This window comes from Fonticula alba (genome assembly GCF_000388065.1).
Source record: "Fonticula alba strain ATCC 38817 unplaced genomic scaffold supercont2.10, whole genome shotgun sequence".
In the NCBI taxonomy this organism is placed as follows: Eukaryota; order Rotosphaerida; family Fonticulaceae; genus Fonticula; species Fonticula alba.
In genome coordinates this window covers 156250-168741 of record NW_009242980.1, presented here as the reverse complement: position 1 = coordinate 168741, position 12492 = coordinate 156250, and the positions used below count along the sequence as shown (strand labels likewise).

General features: G+C 72.3%; 2 protein-coding genes across 2 annotated transcripts in view; one reads left to right on the top strand and one right to left on the bottom strand.

Moving 5' to 3' along the window:
* H696_05352 (hypothetical protein) overlaps positions 1-9039 on the top strand; it is a gene marked incomplete at its 5' end in the record, with an annotated part of 9602 nt that extends 563 nt beyond the window's left edge. The window contains 3 exons of the mRNA XM_009499199.1: positions 33-222; positions 374-936; positions 1230-9039. Coding sequence (XP_009497474.1) covers positions 33-222; positions 374-936; positions 1230-8920 — 8444 coding nt within the window. The 3' untranslated portion in view covers positions 8921-9039. The remainder of the gene's footprint in view (positions 1-32; positions 223-373; positions 937-1229) is intronic.
* A 948-nt stretch (positions 9040-9987) lies between these two features.
* On the bottom strand, positions 9988-12372 carry H696_05351 (hypothetical protein; the record flags this gene model as incomplete). Its single annotated transcript, XM_009499198.1, has 1 exon — positions 9988-12372. One exon carries the CDS (start codon positions 12370-12372, stop codon positions 9988-9990), a length of 2385 nt encoding a protein of 794 aa, XP_009497473.1.
* Positions 12373-12492: the final 120 nt, after the last annotated feature.

The window sequence follows — 12492 nt, the reverse complement described above, 5'->3', positions numbered from 1 at the left end:
CCCCCCCCCCCCCTCCTTCGTCCGGCGAGCAGAGCCCACCGGGCGCGTGGCCAATGCCCTGCTGAGCCTGCTGGCCTCGGTGCTGGCGGATTACGCGGATCGCCGGTCGCAGAATGCCCTGCTGGGCACGGTCAAGGAGCTGGTGCTGATCAACCCCACGGCCAATGTGGACCTGCTGGTTGCCTTCCTGCCGCGCCTCTTCAACGGCCCCTTCAAGCCCGGGTGCGTGGGGGGCCTCCTGCGCATGTGTTGCCTCGATTCCCGCGCTCGGCCTTGTCCATCTGACACTGACAACGCTCGCTGTGGCCGTGCCTCCCCCTTCCGGCTTTTCCGCTCCGCCCTTCCCGGTGCGCCGGTGCATTTGGCGCCACAGCACGGTCAGCGCGCGGCAGGTCCTCCTGCTGGTCCGTTGGCTGGCGGCGCCGCTCGGCTGGGTGCCGGCCTTCCTGGCGTCGGCCGAGGGCGCGGCCTCCCTGAGTGCCCTGCTGGCGCTGCAGGCCAAGGTGCACGGCGAGCTGCTGGCGTCCGATGGTTTGGCGGCGGCGCGGCGTGCCTTCCGGCTGATGGCGGCCCCGCTGGCGGCGGCGCCGTCTGCCACGGCCCTGGTGCCGGCGCTGGCCGACGCGGTGGTCCGCCTGGGCGCCGCGTCGCCGGGGAGCGCCGTGTCGGCCGCCCTGGCCGGCGAGGCCTTCCGAGTCCTGTGCGCCGGGCAGCCGCCCAAGGATGAGGCCGCGGCCGCGGCTCGCACGGCCCTCATCGACAAGCTGCTGATGCAGGTGTTTGCCAAGCACACGCTGGCCACGCGTGTGGCCCTGCCGGACTACCTGGTCCGGCCGTTTGTCCCGCTCTTTGCCCTGGTGGATGAGGCGCGCGCCGAGGCCCTGGCCGCGCCGCTCGGCATGGCCCTCTACCGCACGGTGGAGCCCGTGGCCAACGGTACGTGTTCGGCCAGCCGCCCGGCCACCAGGCCGGCCGGCATATGGGCCTCCTGCATTTTGCCCTGCCCGCTCATCGCACGCGTGGTGTGTCCCTGACCCTGTGGCTTTGGCGTCGATTTCGCGTGTGGCCCCTGCGCGGTTGTGGCTTGCCACCGCGTCACCCTGGCCGGCCCTCGCTCCGCCGGCGGGGATGTGCGTGTGTGCGTGTGTGCGTGTGCGTGTGCGTGTGCGTGTGTGCGTGTGCGTGTCGTCCTGCCGCGCTCGCGACTCTGCCTGGCCCGGCGCCGGCAGTTGTCAGCCTGGTGTTCATGCACGCCGGTGTGGAGGCCGGGCTGCTGCTCAGCACCCAGGGCCAGGGCGCCCTGCTGTCGACCGTCCGGTCCAGCAGCGCCAACGCCCGGCAGCTGGGCCTGCAGCTGATGCGGACGCTGGCCCGGTGGGCGGCGGCCGACCGGCCGCTCGGCCTGGCCGCCACCCTGCTGGCCATGCTGACCGGCGCCGGGGCCGACAAGCTGACCTCGGTGCAGCATCGGCAGGCGGCCCTGGAGGCCATGGAGGCCCTGGTGCCGGAGGCCCTGTCCTCGGGCAGCGAGCAGCCGGCGGCCCTGGCGCGCGGCCTGCTGACCGACGTGCTGGGGCTCCTGGAGAAGGAGCGCAATGAGGCCATGGTGGCCGGGCTGCTGCATGTGGCCGGGCGCCTGCAGGGGCTCCTGGGGTCGGATCTGTTGCCGGGGTTTGTGACCGCCTGCCAGACGGCCCTCAAGGGGAGCAAGTCGACCGGGCGCGAGCCGGCCCTGGTGGCCCTGGCCCATGCGGTGGCCGGGTCCTCCGGCATGCTGGGGCCGGCCCTGGCCGAGGGGCTTCTGCCGCGGCTGGGGGACCTGCTGCCGGAGGCGGCTGCGGCCGCCATCGCCGGTGCCGCCGGGCCCGGGGAGTTCCTGCTGCTGGCTCGGCTGGCGGCCCTGGCCCCGGTGGACTTGCTGGAGCCGCTGGTGGCCCGGCATCCGGAGCTGCTGCTGACCTGCTCGTCGAAGGCCACGGCGCCGCTGCTGTCGACGCGCATGCTGGATCGGCTGACCGGCTCGCAGGCCACCACCCTGCTGGAGGTGGTGGTGCGGCTGCTGGCCACCGGCCAGGAGGGGGGCCCCTCCCCCCTGTCGGCCGAGGTGGCCGGGCATCTGTGCGACTCGTTTGTGCGTGTGGCGGTGGCCGGGCCGGCGGAGGCCCGGCGGGCTCTGCGCGCCGGGGGCCTGGCGGCCCTGCCCGGGCCGGCCCATGCCGGGGCCCTGCTGGCCAGCCTCCGTGCCCTGGTGGAGTCCGGCGAGGTGACGGTCCATGGCGGGGCGGCCCTGCTGGCGCAGGTGGCCCGGCTGGCGGCCCGCGCCGAGGCCGGGCTCCCGGGGCTGGTGCACTTTGCGGACCGGTCGTGCGACCTGGCGCACCATCCGCGGGTGATGGCGGCCGGCGAGCCGCGCCGGCGCTTCTGGACCCGGCTGCTGAAGCACCTCGGTGCCGGTGCCGGGGCCGGGGACGAGGTGGCGGCCGGGCCGGAGGCCCTGGCGGCGGCCGCCCTGCCGGCCATCGTGGCCCGGCTGCTGAGCCCGGAGCGTCTGGCCAGCCCGGAGGCGGACCTGCGTGCCTCGGTGCATGAGGCGCTGGCCGAGCTGGCGCTGCTGTGCCCGGCCGACACGCTGGACGCGGTGCTGGTCTTTGCCGATGGGCTGCCGCGGCTGGCGGAGACCCTGACCCCGGAGGACCTGGGCATCTACCGGACCCCGGTGGGGCAGCTGTTCCGGGCGCCGGCCCCGGTGGAGGGGTCGGGCCCGAGCGGCGGGTCGGCCCGGGCCCCGGCCGGGGGGGCTCGGCGCCCGGGCGCCGGGGCCGGGCCTTCCAAGGCCGAGCTCGAGGCCATCGAGGCCCAGCGCCAGGCCGAGCAGGCGGTGCGCACGCGTGTCACCGGTGACATCCTGCTGGCCGACTCGTTCCTGGACCTGGTGCGGGAGCTCCTGGCCCGGGGCCCGGAGATCGTGGCGCTGCGCATTCCGGATGTCATTGCCCGGGTGCTGCGGCCGGCCATTGCCTTTGGGCCGCTGTCCGACAAGGCCATCGACACCTTCATGCGGCTGTCGCTGTGCCTGCCGTCGCCCTTCGGGCAGATTGACCACCTGCCGGCGGCGGTGCTCAAGGCCCTGGATTGCCGGCCGGCCGAGGCCGGGGCCTCGGCCCTGGACTTTGCCCAGCTGGCCGAGCTGATGGAGGCCCTGTATGATCCGCTGTCGACGTCCGGGCCGCTGCCGGGGCCGGCCTTCTCCTTCATCGTGCCGCTTCTGCGGGCGGTGGTGGACTTCCCGCAGGCGGCCGCGGTGGATGCCCTGACGACGGCGCTGCTGGACACGCCGGGCTTCATGGACACCGACCCGTCGACCGGGGCGGTGTTGAAGCCGCTGCGCGGTGCCAAGGCCAAGGCGGCCGCCGCGGCCGCGGCCGCCGCCGCCGCCGAGGAGACCACCGAGGAGGGCGGGGAGGCGGTGCCGGCGCGCGTGCGCGCCGCCCGCAAGGCCGTCGCCGACTATGTCACCACGCAGTCGATTGTGGCGGATTTGGTGAGCCTGCATGCGGTGCTGCTGGATGATCCGCTGCTGCCGCGCAATGACCTGATCCTGGCCCTGGCCGGGGTGCTCAACAGCCGGACCGATGCCTCGCACTTGGCGCTGGACTCGCTGAATGTGGTGGCCCGGCAGCTGAGTGCCGCCGGCAATGTCAGCCCCCTGGAGTATGGCACCCTGCTGGGGCTGGCCGCCTCGCCGGAGGCCATTGCCCGGCTGGCCATGGCCCGGGCGTTCAATGTCCTGCCGGCGCCGGGCCCGGGCACCGGGCCCGAGGCGGTGGTCCGGGATCTGGACCAGCGCCTGACCTATGCCCTGTGGCTACTGCGCCACGACCAGACGGCCACCAACTTCCAGGAGCACATCCGGGCGGCGGCCGAGGCGTCGGCCGCGTTGACCCACCGCCCGGGCCAGCTGGATGAGGACTTCCTGCCGCATCTGCTGGGGTACCTGGTGTCGCGGCATGCGGATGTCCGGGCTTCCGGCATCGCGGCCGTGCGGGCGGCCCTGGACCAGGCGGCCGGCGGGGCGGCGACCGGCCGCGCGCCGACCGCCATCTCGGCCCGGGCTCTGAAGCACCTGCTGGAGGAGTTTGCCACTCGCATCCGGGCCTCGGTGCCGGAGCTGGACAAGTTCGGCCGGCCGATCATCACGGCGGCCACGCAGCATGACCACTTCGAGGCGCGCGTGACGCTGGCCCAGACGATCGAGGCGTCGGCCCGGCACTTTGCCTCGGCCGAGGAGTGCCTGGACACGCTGCACTTCATGGTGGGCCAGGCCTTTGCGGACATCCATGCGCGGGTGCGCGAGGCGGCCATCGCCGCCATGGCGGCCCTGATTGCCGAGCACGGTGGCCGGTACCTGGACCAGCTGATGAGCCCGCTGGATGCGCAGCTGAATGAGCCGGATGCCGGGACCATCGAGCAGGACCGCGTGCGCGAGGCCGTGGTCAGCATGGTCGGCCATTTGACCGTGCACCTGGGCCAGGGGAATACCACGGCCCGGGTGGTGGCCGTGGTGGAGCGCCTGCTCAACACGCTGGCCACGCCGTCGGAGCCGGTGCAGTATGCCGTGGCCCAGTGCCTGCCCCTGCTGACGGACTTCCTGCCGGCCGACACGCGTGTGGCCTACACCGAGCGCATGCTGGGGGAGCTCTTCTCCACCGACAGCTATGTCATGCGCCGGGGTGCGGCATGCGGGGCGGCCGGGCTGCTCCGGGGCCAGGGCCTGCCGGCGCTCAAGCGCTACCATGTGGTGGACCTGCTGGAGTCGCATGGCGGGGCCAAGGCCTCGACGGGCGCTCGCCAGGCCGGGCTCTTCCTGATGGAGGCCCTGTCGCGGCTGTTTGGCCGGTCCTTCGACCCGTACCTGGTGAAGTTGCTGCCGGTCATGCTGGCCGGGCTGGGCCAGTCGGAGACCATCACCCGGCAGGCGGCGTCGGCCGCGTCGGAGTCCTGCATGCGGCAGATCCACCTGTCCACGGTGCGGCTGCTGCTGCCGCTGCTGCATGAGGGTCTGCAAGACCGGCAGTGGCGTACCCGGGCCTCGGCGGCCGAGCTGCTGGGCCTGCTGGCGACATTGGCCCCGCGTGCGTTGGGGTCCTTCCTGCCGAGCCTGGTGCCGACGCTGGTCAACACGCTGGTGGATGCCCATGAGAAGGTGGGCGCGGCGGCGCGCGCGGCCCTGCAGCACATCAGCAGCTGCATCACCAATCCGGAGATGCAGTCGCTGGCGCCGCTGCTGCTGCCGGCGCTGGCGGACCCGGCGCGCGGCACGCTGCCGGCCCTGCGGGCCCTGCTGGGGCTGGTGTTTGCGCACATGATCGATTCGGCCTCGCTGGCGCTGCTGATGCCGGTGCTGATCCGGGGGCTGTCCGAGCCGACGTCCGACGTCCGGCGGATTTCCTGCCAGATTGTCACCAACATTTCGGCCCTGGTGGACCCGGCGGACTTGCTGCCGTATGTGCCGCAGCTGGAGGCCCGGCTGCGGGTGACCCTGCTGGATCCCTTCCCGGAGGTGCGGAAGATTTCGGCCCGCGCGTTGGGCACCCTGGTGACGGCCTTCGTGGACGAGCAGGCGGCGTCGGCCGCGGCCGAGGAGGACGCCCTGGCGGCGGCCGCCGACCCGGCCACCGGGCGGCTGGCCACCACCATGCGCACGGTGCCGCAGATGCCGGGGCTCCTGTCCTGGCTGTATGCCACGGTGGAGTCGCAGTCGAGCTTGGGCGCGGTGGAGCGCTCGGGCGCGGCCAACGGCCTGGCCGAGGTGCTCTACTGCATGGACCCCACCGGGGCCCAGCTGCGGGAGCACCACCTGCCGGCCATCCTGGAGAAGGCCCGGTCGCCGCTGCCGCACGTGCGCGATGGGTACATGAATTTGCTGGTGTACCTGCCGTCGACCTTCACCACGCAGTTGGAGTCCAGCCTGAACCAATTGATCCCGGTGCTGCTGCAGGCGCTGGCCGACGAGTCGGAGATGGTCCGCGAGACGGCCATGCGCGCGGGGCAGATGCTGATCACCAACTTCTCGGAGTCGGCCACGGAGCTGCTGCTGCCGCGGTTCCAGGAGGGGCTGTTCAACGAGAACTGGCGCATTCGCCAGTCCTCGGTCACCCTGCTGGGGACCATGCTCTTCCATGCGATCGGTGCCTCGGGCAAGACCCAAACCACCGGGCTGGTGGGGGAGAACGATGGGATTGCCTCGGCCCAAAGCCAGGCCATCATCCTGGAGTTGCTGGGCCGCAGTCGCCGGGACACCATCATGTCGTCGCTGTACCTGCTGCATAGTGACACGCACTTCCAGGTGCGGTCCACCTCGCTGCACGTGTGGAAGACGGTGGTGCGCAATACCAGCCAGATGCTTGGCGAGCTGATGGCGGTGCTCATCCGCCAGGTGATTGGCCTGCTGTCGTCGGACATCCCGGAGCTCAATCACCTGGGTGTGCGTGGGCTCGGGGACCTGGTGAACAAGTTCAGCGATCGCATCCTGCAGGCCATGGTGCCGGTGCTGAGTGCCACCCTGCTGGCGGAGTCGGGCGGCGCGGCGGCCGCCATGGCCACCGCGGCCGGGGCCGTGCCCTCGGAGCAGGCGCGCCTCGGGGCCACGCTGGCCCTGCAGGAGGTCCTGGCCCAGGCGGAGACCAATCACCTGCTGCGTGTGCTGGACGACCTGTCGGCCTGCGTGCGTGTGGGCCTGTGCGATCCGTGCGAGGAAGTTCGGACGGTGGCCGCGCGGGCCTTCTCCCGGCTGGTGGATGTCACCGGGGGCGCGTGCCTGGAGGAGATCGTCAGCCAGCTGCTGGCGCCGCTGCTGGACGAGTCGCTGGAGCCGGAGTCGGCCCTCCGGCGGACGGCCCTCAGCGGCCTGAAGGAGGTGGCCATCCTCCGCGGGCCGCAGGTGTTCCCGCTGTTGATGGAGCGCCTGTTCAACCCGCTGACCGTGGCCGGGGCCCATATCCTGGGCCAGTTGATTCCCTTCGCCGGGCAGGCCCTGTCGCAGCATCTGTCCGCGGTGCTGGACAGCATTGTCGGGCTGGTGGTGGCCAACCCGGCCGAGCGGGGCACCCTGCTGCCGGCGGCCGGGGCCATGTTGGCCTCGTTGGATTCCGGGTCCGATGCCCTGCGGGTGGTGCTGTCGGACTTGCGGCCGCTGGTGCAGCATAACCGGCCGGAGGTGCGGGAGTTCGCGCACAATCTGCTGGCCGAGCTGCTGAGCACCGGGTCCGGGGCCGGCGGGGATGCCGGCCGGGCGGCCGGCATTGCCGTGCTCAATGCCTCGGCCCTGGTGCGGCTGCTGGGCCGGGGTCTCAATGACCCGGCCGAGGAGGTGACCCGGGCGGCCCTGGCCGGGCTGGATGCCCTGGTGGCGGCCACCCCGAAGGCCAACTACCCGGACAATGTGCATCTTCTCCGGCAGACGGTGCTGGCCGCGGCGGCCAATGCCCCGGCCGGGGGGGCCACGGTGGCCGCCCTGAACCTGCCCCGGGGGACGTCCTCCCTGGCCGGGCTGTATGTGCATGCGCTGCTGAATGGCCATGCGGCGGAGCGCGAGCAGGCGGCCCTGGCCTTGGCGGACTTGCTGCGGCTGACTCGGCCGGAGGCCTTCCGGACGTCGACCCTGCCGGTGGCCGGTGCGCTGATTCGCCTGCTGGCGGACATGAGCCCGGCCGCGCAGGCGGAGTCGGTGCGTGTGGCCGTGCTCGGCACGCTGCATGTGATGCTGAAGCACCTGGGCCCGGCCTTGCGGCCGTTCATCCCCCAGCTGCAGACCACGCTGCTGCGTGCGCTGGGTGACGAGGGGTCGGCGGCCATTCGGGCGGCGGCCGTGCCGAGCGTCGGGGCCGTGGCCGTCATCCACACCCGGCCGCTGTTGCTGCTGACCGAGCTTCAGGCTCAGCTCCAGCGGCAGCCGGTGGCCCCGGTGCGGGAGGCCCTGTTCCGGGCGGCGGCGGCGGCCCTGCGCCAGCTGCCGGCCGAGCAGGCGGCCCCGGTGGCCCTGGCCGTGCATGAGCCCCTGGCCGCCGGGCTGCTGGAGATCGTGGCCGATCGTCGGGCTGGTCGTGGGCTGGCCACGGCGGCGGTGGACGGCATGGCCGCCCTGCTCGGGGCCCTGGGCCCGGAGGAGGCCCATGCCCTGCTGTCGTCGCTGGTGCAGGATCTGGAGGAGCTGGCGGCCGCGGTGGCCGTCGATGATGGCGCCAATCGCGAGTCGCTTGAGCGCTACCTGGATCTGCTGGGCCGGCTGGCGGCCGAGCGTGCCCCGGGGGCGGCGGATGAGGCGGCGGCCATGGCGGCGGCCCAGCCGCTGCAGCGGCTGCTGGTGGCCGATGTGGGCCTGCTCCGGCAGCTGCATCGGACCCTGCGTGGGCTGATGGGGGTGCTGCAGTCGCGGCCGGCCGGCGCGGCCGTGGCCCAGGCCATCGGCCAGTTGCTGGCCTTCGTGTCGCTGCTGTGGACCCATGAGCATGGGGCCCTGGCGGAGGACCTGCTGGCGGTGCTGGCCGGTGTTCTCCAGCAGACGGACAATGATGATGTGCGCCTGGCGGCGGCCGGGGCCGTGCGCCTGGCGGCCAAGCTTCGCCCGAACGAGCTGGCCTTCGGCCCGACGCCGGAGCGCGTGCACACCCTGGCCCCGGCCCTGGTGACCGCCTCGGCCAAGGGCAGCTCCCCGACGGCGGCCATGGCCCAGCGGGCTTTGGTCTACCTGTTTGCGCTGTTCACCGAGACCGACACCCAGCTCCAGGCGTATGTGGACTCCGGTCCGGATGCGGCCCTGCCGGCGCGCACGTGGCTCCGCGATCGTCTGCTGGCCGCCGTGCGCAAGGGCACCGTCAAGGTGGCCCTGTCGGATGACGAGGATGACGATGTGGCCGCGTGAGGAGGAGGAGGAGAGGGCGGCGGCGCCAAGCCGACCGAGGAGCGGCTCGGCCCGGTCCTCCCCCACCGGGGGGGCCCTTTTCCGGCGCCCCCCCCCCCCCCCCCCCCCCCCCGGGGGGGCCTTTTTCCGGGCCCCCCCCCCCCCCCCCCCGTGTGTGCGAGCGTCTTTTCCTTTGTCCTCTCCCTCTCCCTTCACCTTCTTTCCCTGTGATTTTCCCCTCCCCCTGTGGTGAGCTGTTCCTCTCGGCTCTCCCCCCTCCTGTTCTTTCGCTTCTTGTCCCTTTTCTCCTGCCTGTCCGGAGCAATACATGACAAGCACCCCCATGCGCGTATGCACGCACACATATGTGCTGTGCCCCCTTCCGTGGTGGTTTTGGTGGAACATCGGTCAGGTCCGGGGGGTGGGTCGGGCGTTCGCTGGCGCCCACGCTGTTTTTGGCCCGGCGGCCCAGGGACGGGGGCTTTCGTGTGCCCATCCGGCGCGTGTGTGCCCGTCCGGCGCGCGTGTGCCCGTCCGGCGCGCGTGTGCCCTTTCCCTGGCTCCGTGGCAGGGGCATTTGTCCGGCGTCTGGATGCCGGCACGTCGCCCCGCCCCGGGAAGCAGCGTCCTCATCTTAAAGAACGTGCCCCGGTTGATGTGACGGTGGCACCCGCAGGGAGCGGGCGAGTCGCGGTCCGGACGCATGCGCGCGCGCGCACACACACACACACACACACGACACATGTTGCTGGAGGCAGGCAAATCACACAGGCACACATGGAGTTACATGTTCTATTGGGGGAGTGCACATGGCACCCCGGGGCGAGGGCGATGCAGGCCGCCGCCGCCGCCGCCAGGGGGGGGGGGGGGGGAAATGACAAATGAGGATAGGCATGGCGGTCGGCGGGTGCATCCCTCGAGCAGCAGGGGAGCCGCGGCGTCCAGCGCGGGGGTAGGAGGCAGGGGGGGGGGGGGATATAAAAACACAAGTGCAAAAGGATGGGGAGGGGGGCCTGGGGCAGCCTCGCGGCCGGGCGTCCACCGTTGCATGGCACCGGGCCGGCGGGCCGGCGGGCCAGCGGGCAGCCCTACACCCGGATGACCACATTCGGGCGCCGGGCCAACACCGGGGACTTGGTGTGCACCGGGCCGCCCTTGAACAGCTCCTGCTCGGCGATCAGGCGCTGGCCGGAGTTGCGCGAGCGCTGGGGCAGATTCGACCAGCCCGGGATGTAGCGATTGAGGTTGTAGTGCAGGGTGGCCACATCGGCCTTGGTGATGAGCTGCAGGTCGGTCAGGCTGAAGAGGCGCCGGCCCTGGTCGTCGACGCGCGACCCGAGCTCGACAATGCGCCGGATCAGGTCGGTCGGGAGCCGGTAGATGTAGGGGCTCTCGAAGTTCGGGGCATAGCGCTTGGCCAGCCGGTGCACGGCCATCGGGTAGAGGTTCGACAGGTTGGAGATCTCCCGCTGGGAGAGGGACACCCCGCTGCGGTTCCACAGGAGGAAGAGCGCCCGCTCGGTGGGGGTCTGCAGCTCGTCGTACGGCAGGCGCATGGCCCGCTGGACCGAGTGGTAGAGCGGGTCGGTCGAGGGGACATCCTGCGGGTGGGCGTAGGACCGGATGCGCTTCCGGGACCGGAGGTCTTTGGCGGCCCGGGCCGCGGCCTGGGCCGTGGAGGCGCCCATGGAGTCGGCCCCGGCGGCGAGCATGATGGCCTCGATGCCGGCGGGGTCCGCGCCGAAGTCCGGATCGCCGGTGGTCCCGGCCTCGTAGGGCTGCGGCCCGGGGGGAGGCAGCCGCATGAGCCTCGAGGCAATTTGGATGGCCTGCACGCCGCTGCCGCGGATCAGGTCGTCGATGGTGCTTCGCCGGCCCGGGGAGGGGCCGCCGGGCCCCCCGCCGGCGAAGTCCGAATGCTCCGGCGCCGGCCCGGCCGGGTCCGCCAGGGGGGCCCCCTCGTTGCCGGGCACCAGCGGCAGGTATGTGAGCAGGACCAAATTGGCCATGCTGCGCGAGAGGCGGAATCGCCGGGCCAGGTGGTCGGGATTCGGCAAGTGCGAGGATCCCAACCGGTCGAGGCGCTCATGCACCGGGATGGCCACCCGGGCCAGGGGAGACCCCTCGAGGAGCGGATGCTCCGGCAGGTGCAGCAGCAGCAGGGCCTCGGCGAAGATCAGCGGAATGCCGGCGCGATTGGCCAGCATGGTGAGCCTGCCGGCCGGGGTGTCCGGCTGGTGGTCCGGGTGCGGCCCCTGCTGCTCCAGGGCGGCGGCATGCTTGCGAGGGTCCTTCTTCCGGCGCCGGGCAAGGTGCAGGGAAAGGGCCTTCTGATGGCGGGCCGAGGGGGAGCCGGAGCCCGGCGCCGGGACCAGGCTCGAGGCCGGGTCCGCCGGCGAAGCGCCCGCCGAGCAGGCGCCGGCATTCGACCACGAGGCCGGCCGCGGGCCTGCCGAAGAAGAGCCATTGCCCCCGGGGGAGGATGCCGGCCCGGCCAGGAAGGCATCCTCGAGGGACAGCTGCAGCGCATTGGACTCGGCGGCCCCGTATTCCGACTGCCGGGCCAGCGACAGGAAGGTGGCAAAGGCCTGGCTCATGTCGGACACCGGGCGCCGGGTGAAGTTGACGGTCTCGCGGCTGAAGTGGAGGAGCGGCGTGCCGGGCAGGTACCACAGCAGCAGCTCGCCCACCACCTTGGTCGGCAGGCCGAGGCGGGTGCCGATGTCTTCCAGGCTGACCAGGCGCAGGGAGTGCCGGGCCATGAGCAGGATTTGGCTGCGGATCTCGAAGGGCAAGTTCCACTGGCGATTGATGTACTTGTAGGCGGGGAAGGCGTGCTTCAGGGCCTGGAGGATGGACGTGGCCGGGAGGTAAAAGCGCCGGGCCATGGAGCTGACCGGCTCGGAGAAGCCGCTGTCCTGGGCCGCGCGCACCAGGACCTGGTACTCGCTGGGGGTGACATTCATGCGGTTCAGGTAGGCCGGCTGGGACTTCATCATCAGCAGGTTGACCGAGGCCGAGGCGTCGCGAATGAGCCGGGCCATCATGCGGATGTGCCGGCGCCGGTGGAAGCTGCCAATCTGATTGGGCGAGTGGGTCATCAGGCTCGGGTGCTCTTCGACATAGTGCCGGAGGAGGGCCTGCCCCAGGAGGGTGTTGGACCAGCGCCGGGTGGTGAGGGACAGGGGCTGCGGGCGCTGGCGCTGCAGGGTCATGGTGGATATCCGGCTTTGGATGCTGGCCTGGACCAGCTGCCACATCATGGGCCGGCGCAGGTCGATCGGCAGCAGCGGCCAGAAGGGGTTGGGCCCGGTCGAAAGGAGCCCCATGGCCAGGGGGCTGGCCGCGGCGCGGTACCGGAAGAGCTGGTGCTTGCTCAGGAGCGACTCCGGCGCCAGGAGCAGTGGCACGATGTCGGCCAGCGGCGTGGGGGGCGGCCGTTGGTTGGGTCGGGTGCGCATGGGCAGCGCCATGCTGGAGGGCGGCCGGATGCCGGGGCTGCCGGGTCGCCTTGAGCGGGGGACGCGGCGTTTCCTGTGCCATGGGGCAATTGGGTGGGTGTGATTGAGTGAGTGCGAGAGGGTGGGGGGGGG